Here is a 21802-nt window from a genome sequence, read left to right on the forward strand (position 1 = left end):
CTAGCAATACGTATGAGATCCACTCCATCCATTAAAGGTATTGAGATAGCAGACTGCATGGAGGTTATTGGCTTAAACGCAGATGATATGGTAATATTCATGGATGACGTAGAGGAGACACTAAGAAGGTCAAAAGTGGCGCACTCAACAATTGAATGGTGCTCAAATGAAAAAAGGTAATATATCAAAAAAGGATAACCTTTAGCACTCAAATAGTTCACGATAAGTTCACTTTGAAACGGTGATTTTTATTAACATTCAGCCGGTATTATTAGAACAATAGACATCATAATATTCCGACGTTTCGGCAAATTCTGCCTTTTTCAAGGAAGTCTACAACATTAGAAAAAAACAAATGAACAATATCATCATGAACAAAATTCAACACTTCAATACTTGTTTTATTACTAGTGCACTGGTTATGTTCTCTCTTAGTGTTTTCATTCAGCCTTAGGTCCTGGTTTGGGCTTTTTGTTTTGTCTATTCACTTCATTACTTGATGTTGAATTTTGTTCATGATGATATTGTTCATTTGTTTTTTTCTAATGTAGACTTCCTTGAAAAAGGCAGAATTTGCCGAAACGTCGGAATATTATGATGTCTATTGTTCTAATAATACCGGCTGAATGTTAATAAAAATCACCGTTTCAAAGTGAACTTATCGTGAACTATTTGATTGCTAAAGGTTATCCTTTTTTGGTAGAGGAGACACTGCCGCATGTGATCACCGCCATAAATAGATTTAGTAAATGCTCGGGATTGTATATAAATTGGGACAAATCCGCCTTGATGCCTCTCTCCCATGTTTCAGCAGATCATCTTAAAGAGCTATCCTTATTGCCAGTGGTGTCCCACTTTAAATATTTAGGGATAATTATACCCAAATACAGTAGATTTGACCTACAATTTAATGTCCTCCCGTTATTGGATCTAGTCAAGCATAAATTTGCGGTGTGGAGTAAATTACCCTTGTATGTTTCTGGTCGCATAAATCTGATCAAGATGATATTACTTCCGAAGCTCAATTATTCCCTTCAGCACAGTGCAGTTCCTGTTCCAAGATCATTTTTTTCAAATCTAAATTTGTTAATCTCATCCTTTATATGGGGGAAAGCCAGGCCTAAACTTAAATTATATACTTTACATAGATCCAAGCAAATGGGAGGTGTGGCGCTACCTGACTTTTTCTTGTATTATTTGGCAGGACAACTTAGGGCTCTGGGTGAGTGGATGCCTGGGGGTCATTTACCAAACTCGGAGAGTCATCTGGCCCACGCTGCAAAGCTTGATTGCCCATTAGGCTTTTTAGAAATTGATAGACTCAACACCTCTAAATTATTACCGCTTCTCCGCTTAGCGGAAATGCCATTATGGAATAATATGTACTTCCCGGAGCTACTGAACCACTCATCTACTCAATTCTGGACCTCATGCGGTGTTGTTTTCATTAATAATTTGTATGAGCAGGGCGTCTTAATGTCTTTTGAACAGTTACAGACTAAGTATGATATCCCGAGGCCCCAATTCTTCCGTTATCTGCAACTCAGATCAGCAATACAATCGTACACGCGCAGAGTAAATGCCGTGCTAATAATATCATCCCTTCCATTAATAGGGATCCTTAAATCACAGGGGCCCCGGGGTCTTATATCCACATTGTACACTCATATGCTGTCCGTAAGTGCGGACTCGGCGGTATTGCCGGTTAAGGAAAAATGGAAACTCCTAGTTCCTGATCTTCAAGATGAGGACTGGGAGACAATTCTTGAATCCCCATCTAGGGTGTCCCCTTCGGGCCAACAATAAGATGATCCAACTATATATAATACATCAATCATATTTAACCCCGTCACAACTATTTAAAATGGGTTGGACTAACTCTTCAGAATGTCTGAGATGCCATATAGGGGAAGCAGATTTTTACATATGGTCTGGGGATGTCCAGTTAATCAATCCTTTTGGAGTGAGGTGACATCGTTACTAACCTCCCTTGTACATATCCCCGTTCCTTTGAACCCATTAATATGATTATTCGGGGTGCTGGAAGAAGAGACGTGGGGGCACCATGTTCAAATTTTTTTGAGAGAAACGCTTTTTCTGGCAAGGAAAATAATAGCTTTGCGCTGGATGGGAAACAATCACCCATCCCTTAGGGCCTGGATTGATCTGGTGAATTCAGTTATACCTTATGAACGCACATTATACCTGAATAGGGGTTGCATGGGAAAATTTGATAAGATCAGGGATATATGGAACTCATACCTCACCATGTCATCACGGAACAGATAGCCTTGCCTCGTTATAATAAATGGTGGAATTCTACATTGGTTCGCGCCTCGTTTCAACATTTAAACACAATTAAAATGGAATTGGTTTTGGCAGCAAGACAGTTTTAGAGTTTTATTACAGGTCCGTGGATACACTGTATTACTTTAAATTTTCTGAGACTGGGTCTATGTACCAAGATATGTGCCGATATGACTTGTGCTATACATTTGTACTGGCTTGGTTGCAAGCAACATGTATGTCTTATTGTTCTTTGTTCTTTTGATGTTTAATAAACGAATTTTGGAAACCCAGACACGTCTCTATGCATAGACGTCTTCGCTCACCAGTGGCTGTGCAATCTAGCTTATGCCTTTCCTCCAATCCCGTTCTTACCAAGGACTATGCAGAAAATAAGATTCAAGCTGACCAGAGTCATCCTGGTAGCACCCCTCTGGCCGTAGAGAAGCTGGTACGGCACCATAACCAGCCTGTGTGTGGACGGTCCTGTAAACCTTCCTCCAGTCAAAGATCTCCTGCCCCAGGGGCCAGTCTATCATCCAGACATGGAGAACTTGCATCTAGCAGCCTGGATTCTGAGTTATCAATTATGAAGGCCAAGGGTCTTTCTGAGAGAGTGATCAACACACTACAAAAAAGTAGGAAGCCAGCAACAAATGCTATATAGCACAAAACCTGGAAGACGTTTGGGTCATGGTGTACACCGAACCGACCGGATCCCCGACAGGCCAACATCGCCCAGATCCTAGATTTCCTAGAGGAAGTATTGGAAAAAGGACTCAGACCCAGTACTCTTAAAGTACAGGTGGCGACGTTGGGTGAGATGGTTCTTGACAGCAACCTCCCGGCTTCGTCTCAGATGGTCAATCTCTCCAGGACAGTGGCAGTGAGAACAGATCAGGCTGCCCAACCCATTCATCACACTGCTGTGCTCTGAATACTGAGCATGGCTATGTCAGTATAAAGCCTCATTCACATGTCTCTGATGCATGGACGTCTGAATGAGGCCTTACTGCGGCGTCTACGACTTTGTTATTCTGTACATTTAACCTCAATGTACAGAACAAGTGTCGGCTCCATGGGCTTACATTGTAATAGCAACTTCTGGCTCATACATGGCGCCCTGTGTGATCCGGCTGATCAGATTCGCTGTCACATGAGTGAAAAGAGGCTGTAAGATGACTTTTTGGGAAGGATTACTGATACACTTGCACTACATACAATTTTAAACAGGTTTCAGGAATGAAAAAATTACCGTGAGTGCTTCTATAAAAACAATAAATAAAAAATAAACTGATATTGCTGCATGCATCAGTAAAAGTCCAGGCTATCAAAATGTCAAATTAATTAGTCCTTTCTATAAATGCCATAAATAGCAAACTGCCTCAATTCTGATTTTTAGTTCACTCCATCATCTTAAAATAATGCAATGATAACATCATATATGCCTTAACAAATTAGATTATCAATTAATGCATTAGCTCACCATGCAAAAATTAGCCCTCGCACATCTCCATCGACTGAAAAATAAAGACATAACATCACACAATGAGTGCTTTAAATAACAATAATATATAAAAAAAAATTGCGTTTATTCACTGCATGTTTATATTGCTCTGTGGAGAAAGAGTAAAAACATTTACAATTTTTGCTTCCATTCAGAAAGCCAGAATCAGGACCGTAGTCCTCGGCGACCAGGGCCGGACTGGCCATCGGGCAGTTCTGGCAAATGCCAGAAGGGCCGGTGCCAGTAGTGGGCCGCTGCACGCCGACTCACCCTGCCCCCCCCCCAGCGCCGCCGCTGCCGCATTCAACTATACCGGCGTCTATGACGCCGGTACAGTTGAATGCAATGATGGAGAAGAGAGCGTCACCTGATGCTCCCTCTCCCATCATTCCCCGCTCTGCCTCTGACACTGCGGTTGCACGCGCACTCACTGTGCGCCGGATGGTCAAAAGCAAAACAGATTCTAACAGTACCTCCCCTTTTACGAGGATCCTCCGGATCCTCTTGGCTGAGCCTTTTTCAGAATTCTCCTGTGAAAAGCCTTAATCAGCCTTGAGGCCGAGACGTCCTCAGCTTTCACCCAGGAATTATCCTCGGGACTGAAACCCGTTCCAGGACACGAGATACTTCAACCTTCCTCTGTGCCACCTGGAATCTAAATTGCGTGAAATCTCAAACTCGCCATCCTCATCAACTGGGGGAACAGTCGGCATCGCCTCCTTAGCTGGTATGTCAACTTTATCAACTTTCTTCAGTAAAGATACATTTAAAACTGAATTAATTCTTCAGGACGAGGGGATGTCTAATCTCACCGCTGCCGAGTTGACAACCTGAACCACTTTGAAGGGTCCTACAAACTTAGGCCCCAGTTTTTTAGATGGAATCTTCAAATGCAGATTCCTGGAGGACAACCAGACAATGTCCCCAACTGCAAACAACACCTCCCTTCTTTTCTTGTCAAAATATTTCTTTGACCTCCTATTTGCCTCCTTCAGATTATGGCGTACATTGGTCCAAACCCTGTCCAAATTTCCAGAAAAACTCTCCTCCTCAGGCACCGCTGCTCCAATCTTTGAAAATGGACCGAAAGATAGATGCTTCCCTGTACAGCAAAAAAAGGAGAACACCCAGCCGAAGAAGACATATGATTATTAAGAGCAAACTCAGCTAGTGGTAGATATTCCACCACATCTCCTGATTGTCTGCTACAAAACATCTCAAAAACTGCTCGACGTCCTGGTTCTTTCTTTTGGTCTGTCCATTGGACTCCGGATGATAACCTGACGAAAATGACAAATGAACCTTTAATCTGTCACAAAAAGCACGCCAAAAGCGAGCCACAAACTGTTGTCCTCTATCGGAAACAATGTCCGTTGGAACCCCATGGAGCCTGACAATCTCTTTCACAAATGCCTTAGCTAGAGTCTTGGCACAGGGTAATTTATTGAATGGGACCATATGACACATCTTACTAAACCGATCCACAACAACCCAGATGACAGAAAAACCCTCAGAGATCGGAAGATCAGTAGATAAAATCCATAGCAAGATGTGACCATGGCGAACTAGGAATCTCCAAAGGGCACAGCAACCCTGCAGCCGGGGCATGTGAGGCCTTCGACCTTGCGCACACAGTACACTGACGCACCCACTTGATGATTTCTCTTTGCCACCCTGGCCACCAGAAACTTCGACCAATCGACTTTCTAGTTTCTGAAATCCCTGGATGACCCGCCAATGGAGACTCATGACATTCAGCAAACAAAGCTCTCCGCAAGGCTCTAGGCACAAATAATTTACCATAGGGAGTGTTAGTTGGGGCAGCATTCTGGGCCTCTAGGATGCTACTCTCCAACTCAGAAACCAATGCTGCCACCACCACCCCTTTCTGCAAAATACATTCCTCCATCTCAGTATTAACTGCTGGAGAGAAACTACGAGACAAAGCATCCGCTTTAACATTCTTTGTCCCAGGGATATATGTTACGGAGAAATGAAACCGGGCAAAAAACAGTGCCCACCTAGCTTGACGAGTATTCAAATGTTTAGCAGCATCCAGATATATCAGATTCTTATGATCAGTAAAAACCTGTATCGGATGTCTAGCCCCCTCGAAAAAAATGTCGCCAATGCTCAAACGTGAGTTTAATGGCCAGCAACTCTCTGTTCCCAACATCATAGTTGAGCTCAGTCACTGAAAATTTTTTAGAAAAGAAAGCACAGGGATGCACCCCATCCTCTCCTTCCTGGGACAGAACTGTCCCCACCTCTACTGAAGAGGCATCAACCTCCACCAGAAATGGCTTGGTCTCATCTGTCTGGATCAAAACAGGAGCAGAGCTAAACCTCTCCTTGAGATGCTCAAAAGCCTTAACAGCCTCAGAGGACCATTGAACAGTATTAGAACCCTTCTTGGTGAGATCAGTTATAGGTTTAGCAATCACAGAAAAATTCTTTATGAATTTTCTGTAATAACTAACAAACCCCAAAAATCTCTGAACTGACTTCAAACATTCAGGCCTAGGCCACTCTATTACCACCTGAACCTTCACCGGGTCCATCTCAAACCCATGACTGGAGACAAGGTACCCCAAAAAACTCATTTTCTGTACTGCAAACTCGATCTTCTCCAATTTAAGAGAGTGAGTTTTCGCCCAAAATCTGTAGAACTTTGCGGACTCTCTGCCACTGCGACTCCAGATCGGACGAGTAGATCAAAATGTCATCCAAATATACAGTAACACTCCTACCGATCAATGACCTCAGAATGTCATTAATGAAATTTTGAAAAAATACAGGCCCATTAGTAAGGCTAAAAGGCATCACCAGACACTCAAAATGACCTTCTGGGGTATTAAAGGCTGTCTTCCATTCATCGCCCTCCTCCACCCGCAGCAAATTATATGCCCCACGAAGGTCAATCTTAGAGAACCACTTCGATCCGGTTAGTTGGTTAAACAAATCCGGAATCAGCGGCAATGGGTAAGGATTGTCCACAGTGATCTTATTAATCTCCCGAAAATCCAGACACGGCCTAAGGTCCCCATCCTTCTTTTTGACAAAAAAGAATCCTACAGCCACAGGGGACTTAGAGGGTTTTATGTGACCTGCAGCTAAACTAGTCTGTAGGTATTCCTTTAAGGCCTCCCTCTCGGAAATCCTCAGATTAAATAAACGACTCTTAGGAAGTGTGGCACCTGGGACAAACTCAATAGCGCAGTCGTAATCTCTATGGGGTGGCAGAGCTTGCAACTCAACCTCCGAAAATAGCCTCCAGAAATCCTGAATGGCTTCATGTAGCTCCTTCTTCACAACAGCAGCAACGTGAACATTACAACAATTACCATAACACCCCTGACCCCAGGACCTTATAGTACTAGACGACAAGTCCAGCAAAGGATTTTGCATTTTTAACCAGGGTAAACCCAGGATGACTGGGCAAGGTAATTTAGCAAGGACAAACAAGTCTATACACTCCTGATTTCCATATTCACAGTAAGTGGGAACCCGGTCACCTTTTGAGAAATACACCCATGTTCCAGAGGAGTGTTATCAATAGCCACAACAGGAATAGGAGATGACAATGGTTCAGAATCAAACATATATTTGTCTAGGAATTGTTGATCAATCAAATTAAGTGCAGAACCACAATCCACCATTACCTGAAAATCAATGGAATGACCATGATATGTGGTATTACCAGAAAAAAAACTCATGCAGATCGTAAAAACACAATACGAACTGGAGTGTTACTCCTACTGACTTTTTTTTTCTTTCCTTATGCAAACCTCACATTGCTTAATAAAATGGTCAGCCTTACCACAATACAATCATAGCCCTTCAGAAAACCTCTTCTCCCTCTCCTTTGAACGAGAGAACATCACCCCAAGTTGCATTGGTTCCCCGTTGTCGATGGGGCAATCCTGAGAGAAGGGGTTCAGCATTATAAGAGCCTTCTCTTCATTCTGCCTGTCTCTCAATCTTCTATCCACACGGATAGCTAACTGCATAGCAGTTTCCAAAGTATCAGGTGCAGGACATGCAATGAGCAAATCTTTAACTCTTTCACTCAAACCTGCTAAAAACTGACACTTGAGCGCTGGGTCATTCCACCTGACCTCAACGGACTATCGTCTGAACTGGGTGCAATACCTCTCAGCATCAGCAGAACCCTGTTTAATCCGTCTGAGCTCTGCCTCAGCTGATGTGACCCGATCAAGATCATCATATAACAACACCATAGCAGAAAAAAAAATTCTTCTACTGAACAAGGATCATCAGGATGTAATGAAAATGCCCAGATTTGGGGTTCATTTCACAATAAAGACATAATAATCCCCACACACTGTAATTCACTCCCTGAGGATCTGGGTCTAAGCCAAAAATAAAAACATATAGTAAACATGCATTTTTAAACTTACAAAATTCCTGCCGTTTACCTGAAAAAAACTCAGGTAATCCTACCTTAGGTTCTTCAGAGCGTGCTCCAGAGTAATTACTCACATGCTGTTGCAGGTCGGCTACTTCCAAAGTTAACCATTGAAAGCGTTGAGCAAGTTATTGGACGCTGCACATATTGAAGGAATCCAATTTTTTTTTTGTATGGCTGGACAAACTGTTACGGGACTGCAACACAGAACTAGGATAGAAGGTGGAAAACTGACCCTGCACTAAGACTAGGCTGCGATGGAGTGGGCGACCCATTCCTTGCGAATAGACCCATCGATGATCCTAGGTTAATCTCAGCGAAGACCTATAGCTTGGGGGAAGGAGGTCCCTGAAAGATCTAAGGACTGGGTATAAAAACAGGTCCAGCTCAGGAAGTATTTAAAGATGAAAAATTATTTATTCCAATAATTATTAAAAATGGAAACACTGCATGTCAAAATCAGCGAAAAACATATTCACAGAGGGACATCCATGAAATAGCTGAACGTGTTTCGAACACTCGGTGTTCTTAGTCCACAGGATGCCAAAATTTGAATAGATTAATTAAATAAATTAATTTAGAAAATAAATAAGTTATTAAAAGGTAATTAAATTTCATATTCAGAAACCAAAGTAAATGCATGCTGTTATATTATATGAACACTAGATGGCACTACCAAATCATAATTTTAAAGCGCATGTGCATAAACCACCTGGGATCACAGAAACCCATCCATCAGATGAATGGAAACAATTAGTGTAGATACATAAGCTAAAAATACCCTAGCCATGGAGCTGCCACAAACAAGACTTGTATGCTTTTAAATATATAGATTCCTAAGTCCTGTGGCAAGTAAGACACACTAAGGGGCCTTTTTTAACAATGCTGCAGACAACCGGTGAAAAATTAAGATGTAGGCAGCCTATGATACCTTAGGCTACGTTCACATTAGCGTTCGGCGCCGCAGCGTCGCCACATGCGTCATGCGCCCCTATATTTAACATGGGGGCGCATGGACATGCGTTGCACTTGCGTTTTGTGACGCATGCGTCACTGTGGTGCATGCGTCAGGGCGCAGAGGACGCAAGTTGCAGTTTTTTCTGCGCCCAAAACCATGCAAAAATGGACGCATGCGTCACAAAACGCTGCGTTGTGCATGCGTTTACATTTGCGTTGTGCCTTACGTCGCCGATGCTGCGGCACACAACGCAAATGTGAACGTAGCCTTAATGTTGCTGCTGTGTGGAGAATTGTGCTCTGGAAATGAAGCCTTGGGAGCAAGGAGGCTTCAGTCAACATATCGTTGTTTGCGGCAGCTCCACAGCTAGGGTATTTTTAGCTTATATATCTAATTGCTTCCATTCATCTGATGGATAAGTTTCAGTGATCCCAGGTGGTTTATGCACATGCACTTTAAAATTATGATGTGGTAGTGCCATCTAGTGTTCATCTAATATAACAGCATGCCTTTTATTTGGTTTTTGAATATGGAATTTAATTACGGTACCTTTAATAATTTATTTATTTTCTAAATTAATTTATTTAATTAATATATTAAAATGCTGGCATCAATAAATTGTATTGGCACTTGCACTTTCAGTAATTGTTTTGTATAATTATTTTTATACGAATTAGCATCTTCAGGGATCATGTGCATTAAATGAATTTAAAGATATAGGAAAGCTTCATTGCATACCTTGCTGCTATATATTGATATTAGGACTTGGATGAAGCCTCTGTATTCCAGTATCCTTTTTCCTGAAATTTTAAATGTTTTTATTTATTGTGAAATAAATATAATGTTTTAAACTTATTTAGTATTCACTTTAATTGTTTTGTTCCCCAATATTTAATCGGGAACAAACCTTGGGTTCATAAATTTACTAAGAAACTGCAGCTCACTGGTTATGGGCATATTATATATATATGGACAACTTGTAATATAAATCTAATGGTTAGGAGATGGTGGGTTATTGTTGTTTGGTGGATTTATCTGAGACTGTTGCTAGGTTTTGGTTGTGTGCTAGTTCCCCTCCTTCTACTTTGATTTTACCCCATCCTCCACTCCACGGTGTTGACCTCTGTTGTTTAAGTTAGTATATTTGTATGATTGTATTTTCCTTTATCCCTGTTTGCATTACCTTGTTAGTCTGGTTGGTATATTGCCGTACACTACTACTCCCCTCTTCCCTGGGTGGGGGAAGGGTACAGACAGAGGACGGATTCAGGAATTAAGGAAGGTACAACATCATCAACTTCAGAAGTATTCCGGGGTACAGGTCGAGCTAGGACAGCCCTAGCATTAGGGACAGGGAAGGAGCGCCACCCAACAACAGAGTCGTGACAGGTATGTGTAGCCTTTATACTTTATGTAGTGCTATATGGGGGCCATTATACAGATTGCAGGGCTATGTGGGGAGAAAATTATACTGTTTGCACAGCTATGTGGGGCCATTATACTATTTTCAGGTACTATGTGAGGGGCCACTATACTTTTTGCAGAACTATGTGGTGGGCCATTAAACTGTTTCCATTTATATGTAGGAGCCATTATACTGTTTGCAGGGCTATGTGGGTCCGTTACACTGTTTTCAGGGCTAGGTGAGGTTCTAGTAAAACTGTTTACAGGTCTATGTTGGGGGCCATTATGCTGTTTACAGGGCTATGTGGGGTGGGGGTGTTATGTTGTTTGCATGCTATGTGGGGACCATTAAATTGCTTTCAGCCCTATGTAGGGGCCATTATACTGTATGGAGGGCTTTGTGGGGGGGGGTCACAATTTGGGCATCATATGGTACATATGGTACATGTGGAGGGTACTTCACTATGGAGATATTATATCGTGTTTGGGGGGCACTTTTATTGGCATAATACTTTATGGGAGCAATGAAAGGGGAATTCAGGGGCTTCAACAGGAGGGAAATGTCTTTGAAAGGGCAGCAAAGTTTGAGATGTGCTTTTCTATATCCCCGGCGAATATTATTTTTTCTTTAGGGGGTGGTCAATTAGAACATGCCATGGGACCCCATGATTTCTAGGTACGCTCCTGATACTTGAAAGAGAAATTGGCATGTTGCAAATCTGAAATACGCACTGCAGCTTAATGTACGCAGTGAAAAAAAAGCAAAGTGGGTGTGAGATTTCGATAAATCCCATCCACTTTTTTGGAACTGTAAGACATTGGGGTTTTTTGTGCACCGAAAATATGTCACATCAAAAATTCAATGTGGGAACTTAACCTAACAGTTGCATCTAAAGACCCTGTTGAACAGTGCATTTTTTCTTAAGGGTTTCTATGGGGAACTTGAAAAAATGCATGAAATAACTCAAAAGGCAATAAAAAAAGCTGCATCAAATCTGCACTAAAAATGCATACAAATGCAGTAAAAAAAAAACAATAATTAGAGCAGATTGCTATTGCATATTTTGATGTAGAGACCTGTGGAAAAGAATGGCCTAGTATCTGTACATTACCTAATGAAACAGCCATACGTTTACGTGCATGGCATAATATTAAAGTTGTGGAAAACTGCTTTAATCATTTATTATAAAAGAGAGAGAACATGGTGAGAAATAAAACTGCAGTAAAAATACTCAAACATCAAACCCATTTTTTAGAATTTGAAACAAACTGCATAGAAAGTAAAACTTTATTAAAGAGGTTGTTCACTACTTTTAGGCCGGCGTCACACTCAGCGTATGAAAATACGGTCCGTATTTTACGGCCGTAATAAACAGAAATGTTCCCAAAATAGTGATCCGTATGTCATCCGTAGGCAGGGTGTGTCAGCGTATTTTGCGCATGGCATCCTCCGTATGTAATCCGCATGGCATCCGTACTGCGATATTTTCTCGCAGGCTTGCAAAACCGACATCTAATGGATTTGTGTGCTCAAATGTTCGTTAAAACATATATACAGTATATATATATATATGTCATTGAGACACACACACATATATATATATACATATATATATATATATATATATATATATATATATATATATATATATATATACACTGTATTTATATTTAATTCAGCGCGAGATATGTGAAAAGCCGGCAATTCAATTGCCGGCTTTTCATTTCTCCTTCCCAAACCCGACAGGATATGAGACATGGTTTACATACAGTAAACCATCTCATATCCCTTTTTTTTTGCATATTCCATACTACTGTTAGTAGTGTGTATGTGCAAAATTTGGGCGCTGTAGCTTGTGAAATAAAGGGTTAAATGGCGGAAAAAATTGGCGTGGGCTCCCGCGCAATTTTCTCCGCTAGAGTGGTAAAGCCAGTGACTGAGGGCAGATATTAATAGCCTAGAGAGGGACCATGGTTATTGGCCCCCCCTGGCTACAAACATCTGCCCCCAGCCACCCCAGAAAAGGCACATCTGGAAGATGCACCTATTCTGGCACTTGGCCTCTCTCTTCCCACTCCCGTGTAGCGGTGGGATATGGGGTAATGAAGGGTTAATGTCACCTTGCTATTGTAAGGTGAAATTAAGCCAGATTAATAATGGAGAGGCGTCAATTATGACACCTATCCATTATTAATCCAATAGTAAGAAATGGTTAATAAAACACACACATTATTACAAAGTAATAAATGAAATAAATAATGAAATAAAGACACAGGGTGTTGCAATATTTTATTATACTGGTAATCCACCTGAAGACCCTCGTTCTGTAACAAAGGAAAAATAAAAAAACAACAATATCTCATACCTTCCCGTTGCTCAGATCAAGTCCCACGAAGTAAATCCATCTGAAGGGGTTAAATCATTTTACAGCCAGGAGCTCTGCTAAAGCAGTGCTCGTGCCTGTAAAACCCCCGGGGAATGAATGGATTGCAGGGGAATGACCTGTAGTTACCTTGAGTTGCGGTGATGCGCCCTCTGCTGGATATGCTGCATAACTGTGTTTGTTATTTTTAAATAAAAATAGAAAAGTGTGTTTTGTTTTATTTCAAGTAAAAAAAAGACTTTTTTCTGGCTGTGTCTTTATTTACAATACAACTAAAAGATTAGACTCCTCTCCATTACTAACCTGTGGACCTTATGTCACCAGACAATATAAAGGTGACATCAACCCCACAAATATTATCCCCCATTTGCCACCACTACAGTGCAAATGGGAAGAGCCATGCAAAGCACCAGAACTGGCTCATCCAATAGATGGCTGTGGCCTGCTATTTTTTAGGCTGGGGGAATCAATATTCATTGCCCCTTACCAGCTTGAGAATAGTAGCCCCCAGCTGTCTGCTTTAGCAAGGCTGGTTGTCAAAACTGGGGTACCACATGCTGTTTAATTATTTATTTGAATAATTTAAAAAAAGCATCATTGGGACCCTTTTGCTTTTGATAACCAGCCTTGCTGAAGCTGACAGCTGAGTGTTGCAGCAAGCAGCTGTCAATTTTGCCTGGCTGTTATCAAAAATACAGGGGGACGCATGCCATTTTATTTATTTATTTATAGCTTAGGCAGCGACTGATGAATGCTTCCATCAACCGCCACCTGCTCTCACTGTTATTAGTGGCAGCAGGTGTAGGCTTATGGGAGTAGTAGTCTCATCATCCGCCGCCTGCCGATGCTGTTATCAGTTGAATATAACTCTCATCATTCTCCTCTGCTCGCATCGATCGCCAACGCAGCAGGAGAGAATGATGAGAGTCATCTTCAGCACCCAGCATGGGGGAACAGCGCTAACTGTACCGCTGCTTCCCTGGCGCCGGTTTGTGTAGTACTGATGAAACACGGATGTCATCCGTGTGTCATCAGTGTGCACGTGTGCGGGATGTTTTGCGGCCCGTGCTGCTGGAAAAAACAGACATGTTTATACACTGACATGTGCACAGACCCATTCACTTGAATGGGTCTACTTGTTTAAGTGTCTCCGGTATGTGTGAAAACTGTCACCACACGTACCGGATATACTGACATCTGAAAGAGGCATAAGGGAGTAGCAAAGATGCAGATATTTGCAGGAGCCCTGAATCAATATACCCTGACTGTGACACCTCAGACCAACTCACCCCCCAGTAGGCGTACACGCCAGAAAATTATGCACATCAGAACACACGTTCGCTCTGTTGGCATCATTATAGTCTATGGCCCCATCGGCGCATACACCTAAATTCCATTTTGCAAGAGGTTGGGACACAGGCCCTGATGGGATGACTGAACATGGGCAGGAACGCAGTGTGAAAGCTACCTGAAAGCTTTGCAGTGCAGACTAGGACAAAGTCAGCAGGGGGTCAGAGATTTAATGCCAGCTTTATTGCACTGATGAAATCCGAGATAAGTACAGGTAGTAACACTACTCACACATAACATTCTGTATCTCTCCTATCACTTCCTGGGGAGGAATCTGCACTCATCAATAGAATCTAATAGTCTAATGACATTTCTCTCCCTTTACTATTTATTACAACTCGCTTATATAACATCATCACATTCCACGGCACTATGCAGACTTTATCATCACTTTCCCCATTGGGGCTCACAATCTAAATTACCTATCAGTCTTTGTAACATGGGAAAAAAATAGAATATCCGAAGGAAACTCACACAAACACAGCACCTTGCAGATGCTGTATTTGGTGGGATTTGAACCCAGGACCCTAGTGCTGAAAAGCAACAATGTAACCACTGAGCCAATGTACTGTCCATTTTTTTGAAGCTGCGCACACCCTTTGATCGCCAAATTGACAGCTTTCTAGGAAAGTTTAAATAAAAACGATAGCATTTAAAGACCGTTGCTTTAATTTTTCTTATAAATTCATATTTATGAATCAATAATACACATGAAACTACAAAACTTTGTAATATATCTTATCAGAGAAATCTGCTTCTTTCTCTGCCAAGAACTTATTTATTGAATGAAGAAATTACAGAATATTAAGAGATGTTTCGGTCAATACCTGACCTTCATCAGTCATCTGGATAGAGGAGATCTGTGTGGAAGCGCGCTGTGTGAGAGACTGCAGTGTCCACTGCTAAGACAGGAAGCGCTTGATGACTGATGAAGGTCAGGTATTGACTGAAACGTCTCTTAATTTTCTGGAATTTCTTCATTCAATAAATAAGTTCTTGAATACACCTATATGAGTGTCAAGTATTTCTACATCGCAGATGACGGATTTGGTTATCCTACTTGTGCACCACCAGAATTCCAGAAGTGCTATGTTTTCCTAATTAATTCTTTCTCTGCCAAGCCTGATCATTTATTTTCAAAATTCTCAATTTCTGGATACAATCTGCATTCAGTGAAGACACATTGTCACAATGTGTCTTCACTGAATACAGATTTTACCCAGGAATTAAGAATTTTGAAAATAAATGATCAGCCTTGGCAGAGAAAGAAGCAGATTTCTCCGATGAGATATATTACAAAATGTCCTCTTTTCATGTTTACTATTGAGTTGTGAAATAAAAATTAAAACAACTCTTTAAAGGGAACCTACAAATACAGATTAAACAACAACCACAAGATGGATTTCATCAACCAAGGTATAATTTTAATCAGTATATCAGCGCCGACCTGACACTCTCTGTATGCTACTGTGCACAATCCTGCTGACAGGTTCACCTTAAGAAATAACCAAAAATTAATTACATATACCCTTTAATGTACTTTTTTGGTAAAGTTATTTTTCTTTCTTTTATAATGTAAGGTAGAGTAGTCCAGATTATATTGACTGTCACTTTCCATATCAGCATTTATAAATAGAAATTAAAACAATCTGATAAGATAGTCAGCTGAGAAATCATCTGTTGTTCTTGTTAAATATGAGAGTCCACATGGGGAAACTGCAAAAGAATGAGAAAAACACATGCTAGAATTGTCAGGGCACATATACAGAAATTAACTATATAGAATAAAAACAAACCCCCTCATTGATCTTGTGCAGCTGAGAATAAAGCAGTCATGATGACGTCACTACATCGAGTCAGCTGTGCCTCCTGTGCCGGAGCTGAGGGAATGGGAATGGGGTGAGGTGAGCAATTTTTTTTATACTGTACAGTATATGTTATTTTGGGTGGAGAGATGGGGATGTGTGGAGACATCATTATGTAAGGGGAGGATATTATTCTTTAAGGGCGCTGTGGGACATCATTCTCCATGTAGGCTGTGTGGGGACATCATTCTCCATGTAGGCTGTGTGGGGACATCATTCTCCATGTAGGCTGTGTGGGGACATCATTCTCCATGTAGGCTGTGTGGGGACATCATTCTCCATGTAGGCTGTGTGGGGACATCATTCTCTATGTAGGCTGTGTGGGGTCATCATTCTCTATGTAGGCTGTGTGGGGACATCATTCTCCATGTAGGCTGTGTGGGGACATCATTCTCTATGTAGGCTGTGTGGGGTCATCATTCTCTATGTAGGCTGTGTGGGGACATCATTCTCCATGTAGGCTGTGTGGGGTCATCATTCTCCATGTAGGCTGTGTGGGGACATCATTCTCCATGTAGGCTGTGTGGGGTCATCATTCTCTATGTAGGCTGTGTGGGGACATCATTCTCCATGTAGGCTGTGTGGGGACATCATTCTCCATGTAGGCTGTGTGGGGACATCATTCTCCATGTAGGCTGTGTGGGGACATCATTCTCCATGTAGGCTGTGTGGGGTCATCATTCTCTATGTAGGCTGTGTGGGGACATCATTCTCCATGTAGGCTGTGTGGGGACATCATTCTCCATGTAGGCTGTGTGGGGACATCATTCTCCATGTAGGCTGTGTGGGGACTTCATTCTCCATGAGGGCTTTATGGGGGCATCATTCCCTATCGGGCTGTGTGGGGACATCATCCTCCATCGGGGCTGTGTGGGGACATAATAATGTGTAAGGGGACTTTGTGGAGACTTCATTCTCCATGGGGGCTGTGTGGGGACATCATCCTGCATCGGAGCTGTATGAGAACATAATAATGGGGACTGTGTGGGGACATCATTCTCCATGGGACTTGTGTTTAGAGATTATTCTCCATGGGGGCTCTGTGGGGACATCATATTGTGTTGGAAGCTGTTGATCAAGGTACAAGGGCTGAATATCAGGAGCAGTATGATTTCTAAACTTTATAAAAAGCAGTAAATTATATGGTTTTGATTCACTGCTACTGATAAGAATACATGTTCACCTCAATATTAAGTGATACAAATTAATATAAAACAGCAGAATTAAAATTGGCTGCTTGGGTCGGCCCTCCACAATAGTCACAGTATCTCATGTAGTCCATTAAAAAATGAATTGCCCACCCCTGCCTGAACCTGTCACCTTCAAAAATGCTATTTAACTGCAAATATAGGGTTAATCTGCAGCTAAATAGCATCCCAATGCTATCCATCTTTCTTACTGAAAGTACAACTACCAGAAGAAAATGAACTTGCTGACTCCTGGAAGCCGCTGGCTATCAATCATGGAGGCATGCACGGGGCAGCTACAGTCACCACTCATTCTACTCAGATGGGCTGCAGTCTGCAGAGCTGGCTGTCAATCATCGTTTTGGGGCATTCCCATGCACGCCCCCATGACTGAAACCCAGCGGCTTGTCCAGAGTAAGTTCATTTTCTCCCAGCAGTCACACCTTAAGTACTGCGGCCGGGAATCACTGTAACGCTATTTACTTGATGGTCGACCCTACAGTATATCTGTTTCCAAGATGACAGGATTCTTTTAGTAATAGCCAGATTCCAGTATAACTATTAAGGTCACAAAGTAATTAAATCTTAAAATAAAAAGATTTTTCATGAAAATACATACTTATAGTTTTAGCATATTGCAGTACATTTCTATTGTGATGTGTCTTGGATTTGATGTCCTTTTCAGTCAATTGCTTTTAATTTTAGTGTAAGGATCTCAAGATAATGAGGACTCTTGATGTGCGTTGCGAGCTTCTATATTTTGGCATAAATATCAACTAATACCTCATGCATTTTTTAATCTTTCCAGGATGCAGACAGGCTTGTAATGTTGATGGGGTGTATAGGTTGTCTGCCCTTATGGGGTGCACGTATATAGTTTCTTCTATGTGTAGCCTTATTACTAGAAGTTGTTCTAACCATTATTTCAGAGGTTTTTTTCTTTTAATCTCCTGCAAATATTTTTTTTTCATAGATTAAGAATGTCATGTTATATGAAGGGGAGAAGACACGAGAGAAATTCATCGACTTCATATCTTTAGTTTGCGGTGATGCATGGCTGCATCAAGATGGACACAGTCTACATTGGCATAGGTGGTGATTACTAGAAAAGTGGTTGACCCTGCATGCACAAAGTTTCCGATGTGTTTTCTAGAGGCCATATTGCTTACATAAAGCATGATTATTCTGGAACTTTCGAAACACAAGTTATGAGTATCCGCAAGCACTAAATGGGTAACCCCTTTCATAAAGTGACTGTTTAACATCTTACCTCCCAATATGGCTGATCATGAAAGAAATGCCATTCCTTGGGGGGCTTCAGTAGCTTACATTTAAGCAGAAGACCTGTATTAGAATAAAGTGGAAAATAAGTCGGTGTCATCTAGAAGACAAATATATTCGTATCATTGGTATCTAGAAAGTGAGCGAGCCCAGCTACTCGTGGGAGGTTAGCGCTCAACTATACCTGTCCAGAAATAATGCAGATAGAAAGTAATTAAATGTATACAGTATACTTCTATTTTGCAATTTATGTTTCAGTTCACAGATGAACATACAAGTTTCTCATATTTTCTAAGTGACTTACTAAATATATGTCACTAAAATGGCTACTATCGCCAGTGTTGCATTCTTCAATCATCTTTTCTGACCTCAGAGACAGACTGCAAGATACAGAAACAAAACTGAAAGTAGCCACGTGCACGTAGCCTTAGGGCTTGTTCAATGTTGCGTTTTTGCAATGTATTTTTCCCCCGCTTATTTTTGCCATGAAAAAACACAGTTTTTTATACTACCAACAAAGTGAATGAGAGTCCTGAAAACTAATGCACAAGCTGCTTATTTTTTCTTGCAAATTTTAAGTCATTTCAATTGTGCAGGATGCCAATTCTTTCAGTGTTGTTTTTATTTTGTAGCATTTTCACAAAATTTCGCAATTTTCAAACTTTTAGTTTTTATGCCCTTAAATTAGAGAGTCATATCACACAAAATAGTTAATAAATAACATTTCCCACATGTCTAATTCACATCAGCACAATTTTGTTTGTTAGGAAGTTATAAGGGTTAAAACTTGACCAGTGATTTCTCATTTTTACAACAAAATTTGCAAAACCATTTTTTTAGGGATCACCTCACACTTGAAGTGACTTTGAGGGGTCTATATGACATAAAATGCCCAAAAGTGAAACCATTCTAAAAACTGCACATCTCAAGGGACTCAAAACCACATTCAAGAAGTTTATTAACCCTTCAGGTGCTTCACAGGTATTTTTGGGAAGTTTTTTTTAAAAATGAGCATTTAACTTTTTTTCACAAAAAATTCATTTTCAGATCCAATTTGTTTTATTTTACCAAGGGTAACAGACAAATTGGACCCCAAAAGTTGTTGCACAATTCGTCCTGAGTACGCCGATACCCCATATGTGGGGGTAAACCACTGTTTGGGCGCATGGCAGAGCTTGGAAGGGAAGGAGCGCTATTTGACTTTTCAATGCAAAATTGGCTGGAATTGAGATTGGACACCATGTCCCATTTGGAGAGCCCATGATGTGCCTAAACAGTAGAAACCTCCCACAAGTGACAACATTTTGGAAAGTAGACCCCCTAAGGAACTAATCTAGATGTGTGGTGAGCACTTTGAACCCCCAAGTGCTTTACAGAAGTTTTAATAAATGATTTAGCCTGCAATTTTTTATTTTCCCAAGGGTATCCAGAGAAATTGGACCCCAAAAGTCGTTGTGCAATTTGACTTGAGTACGCTGATACCCCATATGTGTGGGGGAACCACCGTTTGGGTGCATGGCATAGCTCAGAAGGGAAGGAGCGCCGTTTTGGAATGCAGACTTTGATGGAATGGTCTGCGGGCGTCAAGTTGTGTTTGCAGAGCCCCTGATGTACCTAAACAGTTGAAACCCCCAACAATTGACCCCATATTGGAAACTAGACTCCCCAAGGAACTTATCTAGATGTGTTGTGAGAACTTTGAACCCCCAAGTGTTTCACTAAAGTTTATAACGCAGAGCCGTGAAAATAAAAAAACATTTTTTTCAACAAAAATGATTTTTTAGTCCCAAAATTTTTATTTTCACAAGGGTAACAGGAGAAATTGGACTGCAAAAGTTGTCCAGTTTGTCTTGAGTATGCGGATACCCCATATGTGGGGGTAAACCACTGTTTGGGCGCACGCCAGAGCTTGGAAGGGAAGGAGCACTGATTTACTTCTTCAACACAGAATTGGCTGGAATTGAGATCAGATGCCATGTCGCTTTTGGAGAGCCCCTGATGTGCCTGAACAGTGGAAACTCCCAAATTCTAACTCCAACCCTAACCCCAACACACTCCTAACCCTAATCCAAACCCTAACCATAACCCTAATCACACCCCTAACCCGAATACACCCCTAACCCTAATCCCAACCCTAACCACACCCCTAACCCTGACACACCCTAACCCTAATCCCAACCCTAACCCCAACCGTAAACTTAACCCTAACCCCAACACTAGCCCTAACCCTAACTTAAGCCCCAACCCTTACCCTAACTTTAGCCCAACCATAACCCCAATGGGAAAATGGAAATAAATACTTTTTTTATTTTATTACTTTTCTCTAACTAAGGGAGTGATAAAGGGGGGTTTGATTTACTATTTATTGTGGGTTTTTATAGGGGGTTTTTATGTTTGGCAGCTGTTACACAGTAAAAGATGCTTTTTATTGCAAAAAATAGTTTTTGCGTCATCACATTTTGAGAGCTATATTTTTTCCATATTTTGGCCCACAGAGTCATGTGAGGTCCTGTTTTTTGCAGGACGAGTTAAAATTTTTATTGGTACCATTTTTGAGCACATGCCATTTTTTGATCGCTTTTTATTCTGATTTTTGGGAGGCAGAATGAACAAAACCAGCAATTCCTGAATTTCTTTTAGGGGGAAGCCTTTACACCGTTCCGCGAGTGGTAAAATTAATAAAGCAGTTTTATTCTTCGGGTCAGTATGATTACAGCGATACCTCATTTATATCTTGTTTATGTTTTGGTGCTTTTACACAATAAAAACTATTTTATATAAAAAATAATTGTTTTTGCATCGCTTTATTCTGAGAAGTATAACTTTTTTATTTTTTCGCTGATGATGCTGTATGGCAGCTTGTTTTTTGCTTGACAAGTTGATGTTTTCAGCGGTACCATCTTTATTTACATCCGTCTTTTCGATCGCATTTTATTGTACTTTTTGTTCGGCATTATGATGATAAAGCATTGTTTTTTGCATCCGTTTTTTTTTTTTTTTACGGTGTTCACTGAAGGGGTTAACTAGTGGGATAGTTTTATAGAGCGGGTCCTTACGGACGTGGCGATACCAAATATGTGTACTTTTATTTTTTTTTATTGACATAAATAAATGGATTTATTGGAAAAATTTATTTATTTTTCTTTATAAA

General features: G+C 41.0%; 1 protein-coding gene across 2 annotated transcripts in view; it reads right to left on the minus strand.

The window, feature by feature from the left end:
- Positions 1-15834: 15834 nt before the first annotated feature.
- Positions 15835-21802, minus strand: part of RHCE (Rh blood group CcEe antigens) — a 171289-nt gene continuing 165321 nt past the window's right edge. Inside the window, exons 9-10 of one of the 2 annotated variants that reach the window (XM_077295922.1) lie at positions 18641-18714; positions 15835-16034 (exon numbers count right to left, since the gene is read on the minus strand). In XM_077295922.1, coding sequence (XP_077152037.1) covers positions 16008-16034; positions 18641-18714 — 101 coding nt within the window. In that variant the 3' untranslated portion in view covers positions 15835-16007. The remainder of the gene's footprint in view (positions 16035-18640; positions 18715-21802) is intronic. The other variant, XM_077295923.1, reaches the window with a different exon arrangement.

The sequence above is a fragment of the Ranitomeya variabilis genome, chromosome 3 (genome assembly GCF_051348905.1).
Source record: "Ranitomeya variabilis isolate aRanVar5 chromosome 3, aRanVar5.hap1, whole genome shotgun sequence".
In the NCBI taxonomy this organism is placed as follows: Eukaryota; Metazoa; Chordata; class Amphibia; order Anura; family Dendrobatidae; genus Ranitomeya; species Ranitomeya variabilis.